Source organism: Phoxinus phoxinus, assembly GCF_949152265.1.
Source record: "Phoxinus phoxinus genome assembly, chromosome: 21".
In the NCBI taxonomy this organism is placed as follows: domain Eukaryota; kingdom Metazoa; phylum Chordata; class Actinopteri; order Cypriniformes; family Leuciscidae; genus Phoxinus; species Phoxinus phoxinus.
This window is the reverse complement of record NC_136896.1, coordinates 3,215,681-3,235,748: the sequence shown is the minus strand read 5'-3', so window position 1 is coordinate 3,235,748 and position 20,068 is coordinate 3,215,681. Positions and strand designations below refer to the sequence as shown.

Below are 20,068 nucleotides of genomic sequence, written 5' to 3'. Positions count from 1 at the left end.
CAAAGCATTTTGAAAGTGACACACTTCCTGCTGCCAGTTGGTGGCGCTATAACTTTGACTCACAATAGTCACATCCATGTGATCGGCTTCTTACAGCGAACACACTGCTGAAGTTTCATCCAGATCAGTTAATGTATGAGGATGTTATAACACACTTCCTGTTTCCAATATTCGCCATAAATTCGTTTCCTCGCCACGGCCAAACCGTTCGAGATATCAAAAATCCCCTCGCAATTTTTCATCCTCCATGTCTTGACTTCATGCACACCGAGTTTCGTGGTGATTGTTTGAATTTTCTAGGAGGAGTATTTTAAATTCCATTGCATGTGTTTTTTAAACTACGCCAAATAGCCGACTTCCTGTTGGGCTGGGGTAAAAAGTCAGAGCACGAAGGATATATGAACCGATGAGATCTATAAGTGTACCGAGTTTCATATTATTACACGCAAGCGTGTTTGATTTATGGACCAAGTTTTCGGACCGCGTTCCAGGGGGCGCTGTCGAGCCCCCCTGCCACGCCCGGGTACCAGCTTCAGTCCGGCTGTAATGGCCGCAGGTTCTGACATTTGTGCAAAGTTTCAAGAGTTTTTGAGCACGTTAAGGCCCCCAAAAGTGCCCAAAAGGTAGTAAAATAATAATTATAAAGAATAAAGAATAATCCTTTGGAAAACAATAGGGCCTTCGCCTTTTCAAGGCTTGGGCCCTAATAATCCTTAGAAAAACAATAGGGCCTTCGCCTTTTCAAGGCTTGGGCCCTAATAAAGTTATAAATGTCTAAATAAATGTAACTCTCCCTGCTAAATACAAGTTTTCCTTTCTTTAAAAAACAAAACCCTAAAAAATATATATATATATATATTGTTGTACCTCTAATAAAATCAGTTTGCTGTGATAATGTCTTTAACTCTTGGCTGTTGAATCAAACATTTTTGATGAATATTGCTATATTGTTCAAAAGTTTGGTCTGTAAGATTTTTTTTTATGTTTTTGAAAGACATCTCATCTGCTCATCAAGAGTGCGTTTATTTGACCAAAAATACAGTAAAACTAGTAATATTGTGAAATATTATTACAATTTAAAATGGCTGTTTCCTATGCGAATATATATACTAGTGTAATTTATTCCTGTGATCAGCTGAATTTTCAGCATCATTACTCCAGTCTTCAGTCACATGATCCTTCAGAAATAATTTGAATATGATGATCTGCTGCTCACGAAACATTTAGGATTATTATCAGTTTAAAACAATTCTGCTGCTTTATATTTGTGGGAAATGTGATTTTCAGAGTTATTTGATGAATATAAAGCATTAATAAAGTTATAAATGTCTAAATAAATGTAATTGTCTCAGCTAAATACAAGTTTTCCTTTCTTTAAAAAACAAAACCCTATATAAACAGTATTACGTTCCCTTCTGTGTTTTCAGGTTCACTCAAATGGCACCACAGTACTTTTTCTGTAACCTGCCCCCTAGTGAAAGTAAAGAGATCCTGCAGCTTATTCTGGACAGCGACAGGACGGGGCGCGTGAGAGCGAAGCCTCAAGCAGCTGCGCCACAGACGGAAGAGGCCGAGTCACATGACCGGTGTGTCATGCAGTGACCTCATCAAAACATGCTTGTGTAAATAAGAGTTCAGATGTGTTTTGTATCGTTCCTTTTGAAAAAGACACTCAAGAATCCTGTATGGGTCATTTATTTTGTGGGTAATTTCAACTGGATTATGTACAGAATTAATAAATGATTTCACTGGTTTGGGGTGATTTGTTATCATTCTGTTTTGTGGCCAGTTTAAACATTTTATTACAACCTTGAAAACTCGACCTGGGACATTTATCGAAACTCTTTTCTTAAACAACGCTTGAAAATAAACCACAAGAGGAGCAGAGTTCAGTTTAGACGGTCAGATATTCCGTCATTTTATCGATGATGGTTCCCATCCTGTCCATCGGGATCACCATCACGGTTCGGAACGGTTTCAGTGGCACGTCGTCATACGACCACTTTCCAGTCGCACAGGAATCCGCCTCGTCCTGAACGGAGTAGCTGAACTTCAGCGTGGCTTGCTGTGTAAACAAAAAGAAATTGTTTAAGAGACATTGAAGAATCATTCACAATTAGGGATATTAAAGGAGAACTCCGGCGCAAAATGAACCTTTGGTCTAATTACACATTGTTAACTAGTCAACCGTTATCTGAGATTTGTTTTCATGATTGTCGAATGTAAATAGATTTATCTCTAAAAACAGTTTAGCCTATAACGCTAGTATATTGGGCATAGAGTAAAGACAAACAAAAAACGCTTGTTAATACCACTAACAAGGCTCAAAATAGCCCCACACTAACACGGTAGCATAATTAGGGTCCCTACCTTCAAACCGAAGCATTGAGAACTTTGACAGTGTCCAGACAGTTTAATAAGAAGATATTTTATACATACAGTCAACTTCATGTATACAGGCAGAAGCCATCTTTGAAAAACAGTCTCTACCAGTCGATCTACGAACGCCGATCCAAGTGCCTGTATACGCGAAGTTGACAGTGTATAAAATATCTTCTTATTAAACCGTCTGGACACTGACAAAGTTCTCAATGCTTCGGTTTGAAGGTAGGGACCCTCATTATGCTACCGTGTTAGTGTGGGGCTATTTTGAGCCTTGTTAGTGGTATTAACAAGCGATTTTTATTTATCATTACTCAATGCCCAATATACTAGCGTTATACTAGCGTTATAGGCTAAACTGTTTTTAGAGATAAAACTATTTACATTCGATAATCATGAAAACAAATCTCAGCTAACAGTTGACTAACAATGTGTAATTAGACCAAAGGTTCATTTTGCGCCGGAGTTCTCCTTTATTAACCGATGACCGATGGTTGACCGTATCAACATTAACCGAATAAAGTTGTCAGTAAAAAAAAAAAAAGTGATCTCTAAATTAGGCTATTATTGACAGTGGACTAAACGCTACTACAGTTAGCCATCTCATTCCAAGATCTTTTTGTGTGAAGTGAACAAATCCCTCACACTCAATGTTTCATAACTCGCCTGTTTATACTTCCTAAACCAATAAAAACATTTGGTGCGAGGTCACAGCGTTGGGTTTGCGAAAAGTAAAGGCTACAGGCTAACACACTCGGGGTTAGAGCCAGGGCAGACGACAGGAGGAAGCGTGCAAAGAAAAGTAGTGTGTGGGACCATTTCACAAAAAGAATGACACAGATGTGAGTTGCAACTTGTGTGATACAGCGCTAAACTAAGGAGCCATTTGTCCTCCGATTACATACAAGCTCCTCGGGTTTGCGGGACTCATGTTTTGCGCTGTAGGGGATTTTAAAAAAGTGACGGATTTTATAATAACAGATATTATTCAAATTTATTTAAACACTTTTTACACAGATCTAGAAAGTGTTGTCAACCGTGCAAAGTCTCACGACATTTGGACAAAGATAATTTTTATTTATTTCAGCAAACGTCATTTGGGGTCAAAGACCCGACCAGCGCACAAGGGGTTAAAAAGCGTGCAGGTTTACCGCGCATGTTCACGAGACTCAGTCGCCATAGAAACAAAGACGCTAAAATGCAATCACGCAATGAGCTTCTCTACTACGAAATTGATTTCTTTATATTTGCTATTAGCATTATCCATACTGCAAAATCCTTATGTTTTTATTCAACTATATGTGGGCCTAATGTAAAATATGGGACAAATCGCGTCCCTTATTGATTTGATACGGGACGCCTCATCTTACTTGTAAATACGGGATGATTCCGTATTTTAAGGGACGGGTGGCAACCCTAGGCACGACTCGAAATGGCTGTTATTTCAAATAGCGTAGCGTATTTTAAACTAATCGGTTAACCGGTTTCAACCGGCTAATGAGACTCGGTGGTCGGTCAATAATTTTTTTAGCTTTCGCCATCCCTATTCACGATAAAACCAAGAATGTGTATTAATAAAGCAAACGTTAATTATGCTTTCATATTGACTAACCTCATAGAAGAACTCCTCCTCGTCGTTCACAAAGCGGATCTCTTCTTTGGGCTGAGCTTGGCCAGATATGCTCTTCTTGGCTGGTTTACAGGTTTTGCTGATCATCAGGTAGTACTGGCATTTACCGCTGGGTTTGTTGGTCCTCTGTGCTTCGGCCATTTCCTTCCTGTAAAAGCAAACAACAGCATTTTTATTAAAGGATTAGTTCACTTTCAAATAAAACGTCCTGATAATTTACTGTCATCCAAGATGTCCATGTCTGTCTTTCTTCAGTCGAAAATAAATTAAGGTTTTTGTGGAAAAGATTTCAGGATTTTTCTCCATATAATGGATTTCAGTGGCAACCAAATATTCAAAGAAGGTTCAAATGTCCGTCTCAATGCAGCTTCAAAGTCTCGACACGATCCCAGTCGAGAAATAAGGGTCTTATCCAGCGAAACGACCGGCCATTTTATATAAAAAAATATATATATATACTTTTTAACCACAAATGCCCATCTTGTACCATCTCTGAGATGCGCCACGTATTATGTCATCACGTTGGAAAGGTCACGAAAAAAAATAATAATAAATTAAAACAAAGATGTCGGACGATTTTGAAGTTGGAGGAGAAAATGAGATGAGTTTTTCGCCCTTCCCTTCTTGAACTGGAGAACACAGACAAATAACTTGGATAGATGACGTGAACGTGACCTTTCCAATGTGATGACACAATGCGTGGCGCATCTCAGAGAAGGTAAACAACGGGCATTTGTAGTTAAAGTATATATTTATTTATTTTTTTGTGAAAATTACCAATCGTTTCGCTAGATAGGACTCTTATTTCTCGACCTTGATCGTGTCGAGACTTTGAAGCTGCATTGAGACGGACATTTGAACCTTCGAATATTTGGTTGCCATTGAAGTCCATTATATGCAGAAAAATCCTGGAATGTTTTCCTCAAAAACCTTAATTTCTTTTCGACTGAAGAAAGAAAAACATGGACATCTTGGATTACATCGGGGTGAGTAAATTATCAAGAAAACATTTTTTGAAAGTGAACTAGCGCTAAATAATTGCTTCTAAAAATCAGATACACTTTAAACTAGCTCTGTCGAGCAGATATTGAATATTCCAGCAGAACTGAATCATTTGTGAAAACATTGTAGATCAGTGATCACAGTTCACTTGGCTCAATCTTTCCAGATGGATACAGGGATTTTGGGGATGTAATTTTCACTCATCTACGCACTGACCCACATAAGAGACACTGTTACATAAGATCCTTAAAAAGCCACGTGATGGAATTAGTGCCGCCCGCAAACAGTCAATAACATCAAAACACCGTCAGCCTGACACAACATGAGCGCAGCGACGGATATTTGTGCATCTGCTAGTTAGATGACAGTGGAAAAACTGGGGATGTAATTGTTAAAGTGCCACGTATTTAGCAGGAGGCTAATTTTCTACTACAACAGGTTTACATGCATCCAAGATCAAAAAACTAATTAAAAATAGGCACTTTAAAAAGTGTGATACCCGTTTGTTGAGATTTTCATAAAATATATATTTTTTGTTCATGCACATACATTTTTTTTAAACAGTATTTATTCAGTATTTCAACAATTTGAATGTTTTAACCCTATTTCATGCTGTATTTGTAACATTATTTTCAGATCCACACACTCCCTCTGCGGGTTAGATGTACTGGACACTTACTGGAGCTGTTTGTGCATCGGCAGGGCGATCTGTGGCGGGACGTTAACGAATCTCTCGCTCAGCAGCAGCCCGACTGAGGGTGCGTTACCCGACAGAAGCTGCTCAAACCTCTCCTGGACGTCCAGAGAGCTGGAGTTCACACACTGCTCTATGATCATGTCCTTCAGCTTCTCCAGACACTCCACACCCTGTTCAATACACACACACACACATTTTTGTACATTCCAGATCCCCAAAAGATTCAGATTATTTTATTTAATGCCATGTCAGCATTAAAAGCTATTTTCATGGCAAAAATTCAATTACAAAAATACAAATATCATATAAATACAATAAAAACAAAAACATTTTTTTTTTCAATTAACATATGATAAAAAAATCCAAAACCTTTTCAGGCATAATCTCATTAAATATGTCCTTAAAGTGAAGTAATTTCATAAAAGAGCATTCTGCTTGTATTAGGTCCTGGACAATCCCCAAAATATGAGTATGATGAGTCTCTCACCTGTCTCTCTGTGAGGTTCACCATGCTGATGAATCCAAACACCTCATCTTGGTCGCCCTCATCATCACTGTCATCCGGTACCTCAGCTTGCTGGAGCAGAAACATGGAAAATATTAAAAATATGCATTGATAACATGATCATTAAGGACACAACCAGATTAATCCAGATGTTCAATGCAATTTGTGAATGGTTTTTATCAATGTATTTTAAGGAAGGGACTTTTTTAGATGCCACGCACACAGACCCCCAAATATGATAATCCTATATGATAATTAATGTAAATTAACAAAGAGTTGTGAGAAAATGATGTGTGTTAAAGTGACAGCAGCCTAATAAACCTGCTGCTGTCTGTCATTAATGATAATCAAAGAACAAAAGCGTATTAACATAAGGATTAATAATATACATGTAATTTATAATTTTTCTGTATATATCATACATGTGTGACCTACCTGAACATCTTAAAGCGCTGATTACAAGGTCACATGGGTCAAAAACAACGAAAACAATAACTTTTTGTGCATTTTGACAGAACAAGTAAAAATCTGAAGCGGTCTGAATAGGCCAAAAGAAAAAAAATAAGCCCTTATATATTGAAGGCACAGGAAAATGGGACATTTATTACAATGGGTTTATGTGAAGATTGTTTTAAGTTCACTTTACTTAAAAGTTGTTATAATATTTAAAGCCTAATAATAAATGTTAAAATTGATAGCTTTCAATTATACTCTGATGCTGAATGGCACTGACATTAAACAAATATGTAAAATATAGGCTACGGTCTTTTTTTTTTTCTACATAAATTTGTGAAATTATTACAACATAAAAATATATTTAAAAAAACGTTAATGTTAGGTGTGACTAATCATGATTAATTACAGAAAAATGTGATTGGATAATTTTTTAATCAATTGAAAGCACGATTGCTTTATTTATTTTAATCGTTTTATTTGAAACTTTTTTTTTTTTTTTATGAGCTTATTTTCATATTTTTCTCTAAACCTTTCCACGGACCACCCGGATTTGTGATTACAGTGAACGTACATAAAATTACTGTAAATCTGTTAATTAAATATACAGTTATGGACAGTAAAATTATATTAATATGTAAATGAGTCTCACCCTGATGACACTGCCAATGTGATTCTGCTGTATGATGATGTCAGTGAGATCAGAGATGTTCACGTGAGACTTCAGGAACAGCTGGAAAAATAAAAACATACATATATCATGATATAAATAATGTATGTTGTGTGTGTATGTAACGTATAGATATTTACGATAGATGCTGCCATTTTAAAATTAATTTTATCATTTAAATGCAAACTTCTGTATATTCAGTGCAATACAAACACTGACGTCCGTAACGTTAACGTAACATTACCTGTTGCAGAAGGGTTTTAATGCCATGAAAGTCGTTGTCAGATATCGCGTGTGCTTCAAAATCCACGACGACCTCCTAAACATAAATCAAAATAAATATATTGCTAATAAAACAGCGTGTTTAAACGCAAAACCAGCCTGGCCTTGCACATCACGAGATTTTTTGGTTGCAGTACCGATTAAAATAGCAACTTAACGTTACCTCGTTTACTTCTTCCTCTGAGTCTACACTTCCCTCGTCCCCGGAGTCTTCCAGACCCTCGTCCGAGCTTTCATTGCTGTCTTGGGGGTTTTGAGCCGTTTCAATAGCTCGCCGCTTCGCAGATGAAGCCATGCTGCTCCACTATAACACGCAGGAAACAGACACGAGTTCACGCACAGCGACGTTTTGTGTTAAACACATGTTAGGAAACTGATGAGTCTTATCGGCCATCTTGGCTCACGGTAGACGTATGGGTAACATGCACAATACCCCCCTGCACAAGATCCACAATGGCGTCTGTTTCAGATTCAGATCACCGTGTTGGGAAGCAGAAGATACCATATTTTACAGAGGGGTGCTGCTTGAAAATAATTTATTATTTATTACGAAAGCAATGACGCAGAATCAAGGTTTAAATAATAATGTTCGGCCTATATAGGCATTAATATTGCCCCGATATTTTACGTGGTTATTTAAGTTTTACCCCAGCATTGAGTTTGGGTAATTTTACAAAATAAACCTTAGTGATGAATCTCTTCTAATTAAAATCAATGGGCTTTTCTTCCAAACAGGATCTGATATTTCTATCTATCTATCTATCTATCTATCTATCTATCTATCTATCTATCTATCTATCTATCTATCTATTGTCTGTTTGTCTATCTATCTATCTATCTATCTATCTATCTATCTATCTATCTATCTATCTATCTATCTATCTATCTATCTATTGTCTGTTTGTCTATCTATCTATCTATCTATCTATCTATCTATCTATCTATCTATCTATCTATCTATCTATCTATCTATCTATCTATCTATCTATCTATCTATCTATCATAAGATTAGATAAGATTAGAACAAAATTGTTTATTTGAGAATGTTCGGGAAACGTCTCAAACTAGAGCCGTTGATGATGTCACCGGGGGGCGTGGCCTATGGCGGAAGTGCAGGTGGATCATTGAGCTCCGCTCGTAGAATGTAGAACATCAATTTTACACAAACAGAAATCAAACATGGCTCTTAACAGCAATCATTCTGAATCTGGAGGAGTTATCATCAACAACAGCGAAAGGTATTGTCGCGGATTCAGACTCAGTGATTGTTATTGCGTTATTATTTTTCTGGTACTGTGTAAATATGTCACGGATTTGTCCAAAACCGAATTGATTATTGTATATTATGTGTTCTTGTATGCGACTAATATGGCTAGGAACGTTACAGTCTACTCTACACAGTGTCATGTGTTGGATAACATCGCGTGAACCGTTAGATCACACCCATTCTATTCAATTTGCAATGTAATCAGATTGTCTCCCGTATATGTAACGTTACTTATTATATGCAATATTATGTTTAAACAATAAAAATTAAATGCATATTCAGTCAGATAAGTTGCTATCTATATAAAACATGGATCTTGCGCAGCTTTCAAAATCATACTATGGCGAAATCGGAGTCTATGAATATTAATTTACTCAAGCCCCCTCTTGTCTCTCAGCCAATCACAGCCAGGCCCTCGAGTCGAATTCTACGTTACGTAATTAATATTAATGAGCTCAGTCCTCGCCATAGTATTTCTGTTGTGAATACGTGCTGTGTGTAGTTCAACAATAATCTTCTTAACCTTCCTTTAAAAGAAATGACATGCTCTTACACTGTTTCACAATAGCTTGATCTTATTACACAACTGATAAAGACTGAGATTATAGTTAACTCCAGGAATGACATCATATATCTCTAACATTTCAAAAATAGTAACGTTACCTAAAATATATATATTTGATAACGCGTCTTAATGTCTTTTTCATTTATTTTAATTTCCTCTACATTACGTTATTTCTTCATTACTCTTAAAATAACCGTCTTTGTTACACTTAAATAAATCTTAAACTGTATTTCCTAAATTACTTCCACAATATTAATTCACTTACATCATTATTATTACTTTTATTATGTATAATAAAAATTATATTAATGTGTATTTTTAATAGGTAATTTTTATATATGTATAGTTATTTATATTTAACTATTTTAACACTAGAGACAAATGTCCTCTGTTTGATGCTGGAATTCTTGAAAACGATTTTTTTTTAAAGTCAATTTGGATTAAAAACCTTAAATCATATTTTAGCAGAACCACTGAAGGTGGTTAAAAAATAACTAGGTGTAGGATTGAGTAAATTTCACTCATAACATTCCACAAATAATTACAAAGAGACGTGAAACACATTGAATTACGGTAAGCGTGAAATAGTAAAGACTGAAATGGTGTTTTATTGTAAAATGAACTCAATCTACTTGTTTTATTTACAACTTTGTTTTTGTTTTTTTGCAGTGTATTAGCGATGGCACAGCTGGCTTTGATCATGTTGGCACAGAAAGTGCTGACTGTATTAAACCGAATGTGTTTTCCTACAGTGTCTTGATGTCATATGAGAATGTGGAGCTGGTGTTCAGTGACGCAGAACGCTTGCCAGAGCCCTTCAGAAAAAGCAAGAAGGGAAGCATCTACCTGACACCTTACAGGGTAGGTGATGCAAGAACAAGAGTTTAGATCATGTTACTTAAAAAAAAAAAAAAAAAAAAAAAGTACATAATTGTGGCGAGCACGACGAGGTCGAGGGCCGTGGCGGGAGGACGACTGCTGGACACACAAAACAGAAACAAAACACAACATAAAATCAGGCCTGGTCCTCTCTCTATCTTCACTGTCGTCGCTCCTCCTTTACGCTTCCGCTCCTCCGTGAGAGATACGCTCATTATCAATCACGCCATCGGCCTCGCGCCGCCCTCGACCTCGTCATGCTCGCCACATAAATCTTTAAACAAACTTAAATATGGTAAACCCCAAACCTGAGCAATCCATTGTAGAGCAGATTGGCCGTTACGGTCTTGTGATTGGCTGTAGGGTGCATCTGATACATGTAAGGGTTAATGTCTGACCATTGTCAGGTGTTAAAGGTCCTTTTCTTCGTGATCCCATTTTTTTTTACTTTAGCTAGTGTGTAATGTTGCTTCTAGAGATAAATAATACCTGTAAAATTATAAAGCTCAAAGTTCAATGCCAAGCGAGATATTTGATTTAACAGAAGTCCCCTTTCAAAGCCTACAGCGAACGGCCGGTTCGGACTACATCCTCTACTTCCTGCTTTAATGACGTCACTAGAACAGTTTTTTGACTAACCTCCGCACACAGAAATACACAATAAAGGGGCGTGGTCTTGTTGCGCTCCTACAGAGAACAGGAAGAGTTGCGTTTGTAGAGTGTGTCGCCATGTCGTCGAGACGCTGTTATTTTCATCCCGGAGTAAAATCACCTTACAATAACATAACACTGAGCCATGCATCTTCACTATGGTAAGAAGCGTGATCTTTCCGGGCAACGTGCGCTAAGCTGCTGTCCAATCACAACACAGGAACCGCTGGCACAATCAGAACTCGTTACGTATTTCTGAAGGAGGGACTTCATAGAACAAGGAAGTCATCAGCCCGTTTTTAGGACAGTGAAAACAGCGGTACACAGATAAGTACATTTTGTGAAAAATACTGTTATTTTTACACGCGAAACATGAACATGTTATATTGCACACTGTGAACACAATCAAAGCTTCAATAACACACGAAAAACGGGACCTTTAAAGGACTTCGGCGGAGGCAACCGTTCACGCCTCACCGTCGTCCATTAATAACTGACAATGGACACCTCGAAGGGCATTATTAACCCGCTTATACCATGTTCACTTGCCAAATAACACATTTTTAAAACATTAGTTTATATTTTAATTAGTTTTACAATCGAAATCTAACGGTTTTAGAACTCCTTTACTAGGTGTCCTACATCACTTTTTAATGGACACCATGCAGCCAATCAGAATCGAGTATTCACCCAGACCATGGTATAAACAGTTTTGATATTTGGTCTTTCTCAGTGGTTTGTATATAACCTCAGTTCTCCGCACTATGATCACTATTGTAACTGGTCATGTGGTTGGGTCTTCAGGTGATCTTCTTGACTAAAGGGAAGGACCCTCTGCAGTCTTTCATGATGCCCTTTTATCTTATAAAGGGCTGTGAGGTCAAACAGCCAGTGCTTGGCGCAAACTACGTCAAGGGCACAATCAGTGCCGAGCCTGGAGGTAAGAACACCGAACCTAAATATAACACCGCTGCTGTGAGCAGTGAGGGAATGAACTCATCACAGTCCAAATCTCAAACGAAATAAATAAATATGGGATAGTGACAGTCACCAGAGGTAACAGAGTAACACACTGATCCGACAAAATGAGTTTGTTGCCGTTTGTCGGCGTCTTCACACAAAAAAAAGAAGAGTAGTCAGATCAGAATCAATACTTCTTGAGTTTTCATTTGGATAATCTGAAGAAAGTATATGAAGAGTCCTGGTTTCAGGTAATCTAAAGTTGTGTACAAAAGTAAAGTAAAACAAAAACAAAAGTAAAGAACACTATGGCACAAAAGTACACTAGTGTGTAGTAGGGTTGGGTATTGTTTGAATTTTAACGATTCTGATTCCTAATTTCGATTCCAATAAGGTAAAAAATTAAAACTTAAAACTATGAACAAAAATCAATAGTTTAAAAACACTTACACAATGAACTTTTGCCTGTGGTTTATAGTAAAAAACCAACTAGCCTAACTAATATACATTTCAAGCATTATTAAAGACAAGTAAACACTCAGTAATTTAAATAAAAACAGTAATTTAATAGCACAAATAATAACAACTGAACAAATATACGATTAAAGAATAGATTTTCAGGTACAGAAACTGTAATCAAATGTAAAATAACACTGCACTTTTAAATGCATTACAAATATAGTTACAGAAGAGTGAATTTTCTCTGTCTTTTGTTGTTTTTATTAACGTTATTATAGAGACGGCAGGAATATTACGCTGCTGTCACTTTAAGAGCTGCACGGATCCAATATACTGTTACACATACATTTTCTTTGTCAACTGTTTACATCCACCTAAGACATAACCGACTGTGTTTACGAGGATATTTTTAAAATATTTTTGTGTGTATTTGTGCGTTCAAGTGTAAAAAGATGCTGAAGAGTGCTTCGGGAACAGTATTCTTGCGCCTGAGTGGTTTAAAGTCATATTAAAATGCACACAAATGAATCGATTGGAGGAATCGAAATGCACGTGTCTTATCGAATCCACAGTTCTTGGAAATTTGGAACCAGTTCTCGATATCCAACCCTAAAAGTGTGTTTCCATCACTGATCCAGGTGGCTGGGAAGGTTCTGCAACCTTCAAGTTGATCTTTTCTGCTGGAGGAGCGATTGAGTTTGGACAGTACATGCTACAGGTGGCAGCACAGGGTACGTTTGTTTTGGATATTTTAAAGGTACACTGTGTAGTTTAAGTATTTTATTAGCTAAAATTAATGTCTTTATTCATAAATATGCCCTCATTGGTGTAAAATTACCTCTGCCAATGATCTGACTTATCTACGTAAGCAAATAATTTCTTTATTTACATTGGACGGGTAAGTCCACGGAGGCTCCCATGTCGTTCCGCCATTTTGAAAAACTATAATAGCAGAGAGGGGCAAAAAGCACTAGCCTACCTCAATGTGTTTTTGTCCAGAGCCAGCGTCACATGACTAAAACCAGCTAAAGGAGATCAGTGAGAGGTGCTTGTCACTGTCCCGGCAAATTTGAAAGGCTTCACTGCACGGTACTTCATAATGCAGGATCATACTTATGCCGAGCCACAGGAGATGCTTTTTACAGTCTGGGATTCACTGTAACATTCGTTTGTTCGTTGTGTGTCAAGTTGCAGTTTGTTTGAAAGAACAAACCTCATCACCCGAAAGAAAACTCGATGAAGTGCTATTGGAAGACTTCTTGGTACATAAAGTTCACCGTAGTTGCAACTAGAGTGCGGATCGGGTCCGCGTCCGACAGAGCAGTAACCGAACCCGACAGGCATAAAGATATTTATGTCCGAGACCGACAGTTAAAATCCCTTTTTTTTTTCTCATTCTAATGACACATGTACGTTTGTTTGTGTGGAAAGCCCGCTTTTATTAAGCAACTGTAGGAAGACATTCGGAAATGTCAACAGATGAGCGCATCAGCGCACACGGAGCAACAAGCGCTCTTAACACAGGCGCGCATGCACGTGTTTCGTTGTCACGGCTACATAAACAAATTTCCGCACACAGGAAGACAGATGTTATGGTAATATTTTACATGTATTTTAATAAAAAAACTAACATTTGCATCAAGTGAAAGCATCAGGCACATTGGCTACCTACATAATAATCTGTTTTAAATTTAAAATGTTCAATGCCTTATCGCGCTGATGTGACGAGCCCGGCTCGGGTCGGGTATCCATCCTCTAGTTGCAACACGCATTTGAAAAAGCGAGGCGCTAGAGAGAACTATTCGTTTGAATGCAAAATACAATTCCCCCGCTGGGAGAAATTCCTACACAGTGTACCTTTACAGTTTTAAAAGATAATTTGATTTAAAAAGACACTTTTTTTTGCATCAAACTGAAAAAATGTGGAAGCATTACCTTCAGTCTCTCTCATTCATGTCAGCATCCAGAGGACAACCAGTGACTGGAAATTTCGGCTGTCCTTACATTGCGAACGGGGCGTACGCCTACCCTCCGCCCCCTCCTGCTAATGGCATTTATCCCGGACCCGCTCCTCCTGGATATGCCTTTCCTGGACCTCCACCTCCAGGTAATAACACAACTTATCTTTTCATGCAGATACACCGCTAAATAGTGCATTGAAACGTCCTGCTGTACTCTTGGGTCCTTTAGGTGGCTCCTGGTTTGATGGACCCGCGGCCTACATGCCTCCTCCCCCATATACAGCTCCAGTGGACCAAGCTCCTCTCGACCCAGACCTGCCCAGAACCCCTGCCGGTATGAGCTAAAACCCCACCAGTTACAGATTAGCTGTTTTACTGACTTCTTGTTAATTGATTCCTAATTAATTTTTGCTCACATTAAGATGACTGTAATTATTGTTCTAGCGGAGGCGAAAGCAGCTGAAGCTGCGGCGAGTTCCACTACGACTACTTATGCTCCGATGCGGGTCTACCTGCCGGAGGTGAGTTCACTAACATGTTAAGCTTTGTAATAAAATCCATACATAACCTGTTAACAGTTCATATAACCAAGTTAAATAATAACCAAGTTAAATGTGTTTAGTCTATCCTGTTAAAGTCCCCCTGTAGTCAATAATTTTATCCATTAAAGCTCATCTTTTATCACCAAAATTACATATTTAAAAGTTTTTTCCTTGAAAAAAAAAAAAACTTCATGCCTTAACATAGCTAGCCTGGGAAAACCCAGACCACTTCCGGCAAATTTAGATTTGCTCTGCAAGTGGGTCTGGCAAAGAGCCCATTGAAACCCATTTCCAATCCGTCGAAATCGCGGCACCAATCAGAAACGTTGGGGCGGGCTTTACACGATGACGACAGAGCAGAGACGGTGACGCAGATTTTGTACATTACAAAGATGGATGCCGCCGTGGATCATCACAACATCACTCGTTCGAATCAGCTATCGCGTCTGTTTCAAGCGATTTAAAATTGTCATTTTCGTTAACACAAACAGAGAATTGCTGAGAGTCTGGAGATGTTTCTCCGTCGCTCTGCATACGTCATGACATTCATCGCTCTGATTGGTTTTAGATCTATCCGACGTCCGTTGGTGACACCCCTGTGGAAATGAATTGTCTATGGAGCTTTGCCAGATCCTAACTCAGTTACAACTGAGAGTGGTCTGGGTTTTCCCAGGCTATAACATAGCTTGAATGTAACTCGACACCCTTGCCTCATTTAGTATACGTGGTTCTATGAATATGCAAATTAGCCACTCACTCCCTCCCTCAGAGATCCACTCGCTGACGATCACACGTTGATCTGATTGGTTACAAGGTAGTTTGTGACGTCAGAAACACCAGCGATTTCAAACCGTGTTTTTGAGACTGTCTTTGGTTCACTGCAGTTTTAAGCAGAAAATACTCAGCAATGCTGTCGATTTATGAATTTACACATGATGTGTCTTAAAGCAGATTAAAAACACCACATAGACACATAAACACCATTAAAAGCTCCATATATATTAAAACAATCCATATATAGCCAGGTCCAACCTTTTATCAAACTGTTAGTAAAGTTCACCAAGTTAAATGTGTTAAAGTTCGTATATAACTAGGTATCTGTTAACCAAGTATATCCTGTTAACTTACATATATGACCAGGTCCAACCTGTTAATCAAGTTCATATGCCCATATATAACTAGGTTCAACCAAGTCTATCCTGTAAACAAAGTCCACATATAACCAGGTCCAACCAAGTTCATACAGTATATAATAAAGTTCATATGTAACCAAGTTAATGTCCATATATAACTAGGTTGAATCTGTTAACCAAGTCTATCATGTTAACCGTTCATATATAACCAGCTCCAACCTGTTAATCAAGTTTATCCCATTAACAAAGTCCATATATAACCAGGTTCAACCTGTTAATCAAGTTTATCCCATTAACAAAGTCCATATATAACCAGCTCCAACCTGTTAATCAAGTTTATCCCATTAAAAAAGTCCATATATAACCAGGTCCAACCTGTTAACCAAGTTCATATATGACAAAGTTCATATGTACCCATGTCCACGTTATAACCAGGTTCAACCTGTTGCTCAAGTGTAGAGCTGCATCAAAGCAAAGAAAATATTAAAGGGATAGTTCACTTTGAAATTAAATGTTGGTATGTTTTAGCTTACCTGAAGTGCATCCAAGATGTCGGTGTCTTTGTCTCCGCAGTAGTTTCAATTTTGATATTTTTAGGTCAAACCGTTCTTGTCTGTCAGTCATATAAAAGCTCCAAAAGCATGCAGAGAAAAGTCCAAACTAAAAAATTCCCCATCGTAAGTGCACATTGATGGCCTAAGACACGAAACAAGCGGTTTGTGTGATAAAACGAACAGTATTTATATAGTTTTTATCTCTTTTACACAACCACGTCCATCTGATCTGTTTACACCGGATTTCTTCCCCGGAAACTAATCTAACCGCCTTCGATTGGACGTTGCATTTTTAAACTCAGCAGAAACGCGTGTGATTGGCTGTCGGCTCAACGTATGCCTTTGATTGGCCTGAACAATGAAGCGAGTAGTGTGTCAAGACAGAAGGCTTACAAATTGGGAATAAGTGAAAACTCAACACTCCCGGATGGGTTCGCGCGAGCTTAGGCCATCAATGTGCACTTACGATGGGGAATTTTTTTTAATTTGGACTTTTCTCTGCATGCTTTTGGAGACAGTAGCTATACACCTGCATTATATGACTGACAGACAAGAACAGTTGACCTAAAAATATCAAAATTGAAACTACTGCGGAGACAAAGACTTCCACTTACCACTTCTGGTAAGCTAAAACATACCAAAATTTATTTCAAAGTGAACTATCCTGTTAACCTTTAACTTGAGTAATAATTTGAGAATACTGTTTTTTTTCTTCTTCTTTTCTGAAGGACAAACCTCCACCCTACTCCCCACCTGATGACAAGAAGAACCAGTAGACGCGCGTCTGCACATCCTCTCCTCTCTCCGTACCCTTCATTTCATCCTCTCACCGTCTCCCGCCACAGTTAACGGCCACTTGAACAAGACTCGCGGCGCCTGGGGCTCCAGTAGGGGGCGTTAATATGACCTGGCCTGTGTAGAGGGACGAGAGAGACACACATGAATAAAACAACGTTAATGAATTCATAGCTCGTGAATGAAAGGGACCTACTGTTAAAGATTTCCAGCCGGGAAAGAAAATCCGACAGTAAACGATTGAGCTTTTCTAAATTTTATTTATGACCTGATTTTTGTATAGATTGATAGATTGAGAAGTATTTTGCTAGTTGCACAAGAGTTTAGGACAAGGCCCAAAAAAAAACAAAAAACGTGGGTGTTCACATTAACATTAACATTACCAGCGCTTCATGCATCCGACTATATTAGACGCAAGATCACATGAGCTTCACCGGCTGTTGCTGCTCACTTGTTAAACAAACACTCAAGCAGTCGTCTCAAATGCCTTTAAAAATGAAACACTTCCGGATGAACACTTATCAATGTGCAAATCAATGTGAACGCCCCTCTACTACACATCGCTTAACTAATACTTTTATTGTGCTGCGAGTTCCACTTTTGGCTTCTTTTGGGATCATTTTCAAAAATGTAATCAAAACAACTAACCATACTGTGTCTAAAAATCACCTTTCCATGTTCACTGCAAAGTATATTATCCTGACGAAGCTCGTGTTTTCTGCAGCAGTGTGTGTGCTTGTCTTGGCGTCTCTGTAGCATGCAGCAGTTAGACTAAAGATGCACTTTAACCCCTCACGCACCTTCAGTCTCGTTTCTTGATTCATCTTTTCCCTAATTTATTTCATTACACAATTAATCAGTTACGCATGGTCTTGACTGTATTGTTATTTGAAGTGTATTTTATTAAAGTAAACATGTACACAAGTGGAACGATGCATGTCATTCGAGAATCTTTTATGAATGTCTGAATGTTCATTATTTATGTACCTAATGTCCAGGGGTTTCAAAAGCAGACAAAGAAGGTCACATTAATCGGTAAAAGTCTCTCAGGAGATGAACCTGTGAACAAGCGGGACCGGACGATACAGAATGACTTCATTATTCCCGAAGGATGTGCTTTTCCAGTTTTCCATTCACTCATGTAGCCCCAAAGGGCTTGTGCAAGCAAAGTAAATCATTGTTCTCATATTCAAAACAATCTCCCAATATTAAGCACAATACTAGTTAGTGCATAAAGTCAGACCTCAAGTACAGGAAGGAGTTCACTTAATTATGATCCCATAACGCACACAGTGCTCAAACAAACACTCAATGGTTCCTTATAGATTGGCTATGTTCAGAATAGCATATTTTGCAGTTTGCATTATACAGGTGAATCTTGAAAAATGAGAATATGGTGCAAAAGTTCATTTATTTCAGTAATTCAACTTAAAAGGTGAAACTTATATATTATATAGACTCATTACATGCAACGTGAGATATTTCACGCCTTTATTTGTTATAATTTTGATGATTATGGCTTACAGCTTATGAAAACCCCAAATTCAAAATTAGAATATTGTGAAAAGTTTTCATAATCTGTAAGCCATAATCATCAAAATTATAACAAAGGCTTGAAATAAGTCTATATAATATATTAGTTTCACCTTTTAAGTTGAATTACTGAAATAAATGAACTTTTGCACCATTTTTCGAGTTTCACCCGTATATACTGTGCACACATGTGTTTGCCCAAAAATATATATATATACTGTATACAACAGAGTAAACTGAAAAAGACACTGCATCCCATACTTTCAATTAAAAAGTGATAAATGAGCCGCAATCAACTTTGTTTTTAATGCGTCCTTCTTGACTAAATAACCGCATTTATGTGTGGGATAACTTGCAAAATTAAAATAGCAGCATTACTGTTGCGTAACAAATAATAGTGTTTAGTATATGGCACATAGTGTGCAGTATGAATTCAGCAGTATGCAAGTACTCTATTATGAACATAGCCAATGGCGATGAAATTAGAGTTTATGACTAGAGTATTAAGAGTATGAAATTTAATTTCATAATTTAAGATGTCAGTATCTGAAATGTTAAAAGATAATGACCGAAATATAGACACATTAAAACTCTGCAAAAATAAAATACTACTAAAACTGATACAGTAGAAATACATACAAATACAAAATCACTACTACGAGAATCCTATCCAACAGGACAACTGAACATGGAAATGAACACAACATAGATGTTTGACTCTTAATATTTTAAAACTAAAAATATGAATCCTATACTAGAGTGGATACAGCAGATAATAATAATAATTTTGATGTCTCTTGAACACAACATAAACACAAAGTGCACATCTGGCCTTTAAATGCAAACTCAACTTCTTAAAAGTTTCCATAATTTGGCCACAAGTAAGAATATGCCAGAAACACACCTTACGAAGTACGTGAACACAGATGTCAGCAGATTTACAGTAACACTGTGAAATATTATTGCAATTTAAAAGAACTTTATTCTATTGTATTATCTTTTAAACTGTAATTTATTCCTGTGATCAAAGCTGTATTTTCAGCATCATTACTCCAGTCTTCAGTGTCACATGATCCTTCAGAAATCAGTATAATATGATGAGTATGAAATATATGCAAATAGAAAACAGTTATTTTAAATTGTAATAT

At 37.5% G+C, this 20,068-nt stretch overlaps 3 protein-coding genes across 5 annotated transcripts in view; 2 read left to right on the top strand and 1 right to left on the bottom strand.

Annotated features, from left to right (window-relative positions):
* Positions 1-1,752, top strand: part of dhx32a (DEAH (Asp-Glu-Ala-His) box polypeptide 32a) — a 34,203-nt gene extending 32,451 nt beyond the window's left edge. For both annotated transcript variants that reach the window (XM_079595403.1, XM_079595402.1), the window contains exon 12: positions 1,428-1,752. In XM_079595403.1, coding sequence (XP_079451529.1) covers positions 1,428-1,602 — 175 coding nt within the window. In that variant the 3' untranslated portion in view covers positions 1,603-1,752. The remainder of the gene's footprint in view (positions 1-1,427) is intronic.
* bccip (BRCA2 and CDKN1A interacting protein) lies at positions 1,680-8,619 on the bottom strand. The gene is made up of 7 exons (XM_079595409.1): positions 7,785-8,619; positions 7,584-7,658; positions 7,322-7,402; positions 6,199-6,288; positions 5,694-5,881; positions 3,995-4,160; positions 1,680-2,065 (listed from the first exon to the last, which is right to left on the bottom strand). Exons 1-7 carry the CDS (start codon positions 7,914-7,916, stop codon positions 1,895-1,897), a joined length of 903 nt encoding a protein of 300 aa, XP_079451535.1. The 5' UTR covers positions 7,917-8,619; the 3' UTR covers positions 1,680-1,894.
* wbp2 (WW domain binding protein 2) lies at positions 8,226-18,317 on the top strand. Of its 2 annotated transcripts, XM_079595410.1 has the most exons (8): positions 8,226-8,859; positions 10,206-10,314; positions 11,788-11,923; positions 13,041-13,133; positions 14,363-14,509; positions 14,593-14,697; positions 14,808-14,884; positions 17,321-18,317. In XM_079595410.1, exons 1-8 carry the CDS (start codon positions 8,801-8,803, stop codon positions 17,366-17,368), a joined length of 774 nt encoding a protein of 257 aa, XP_079451536.1. In that variant the 5' UTR covers positions 8,226-8,800; the 3' UTR covers positions 17,369-18,317. The 2 variants fall into 2 exon arrangements, with proteins under 2 accessions (XP_079451536.1, XP_079451537.1); XM_079595411.1 differs by lacking the exon at positions 14,363-14,509 and having other exon boundaries at positions 8,693-8,859; positions 14,539-14,697.
* Positions 18,318-20,068: the final 1,751 nt, after the last annotated feature.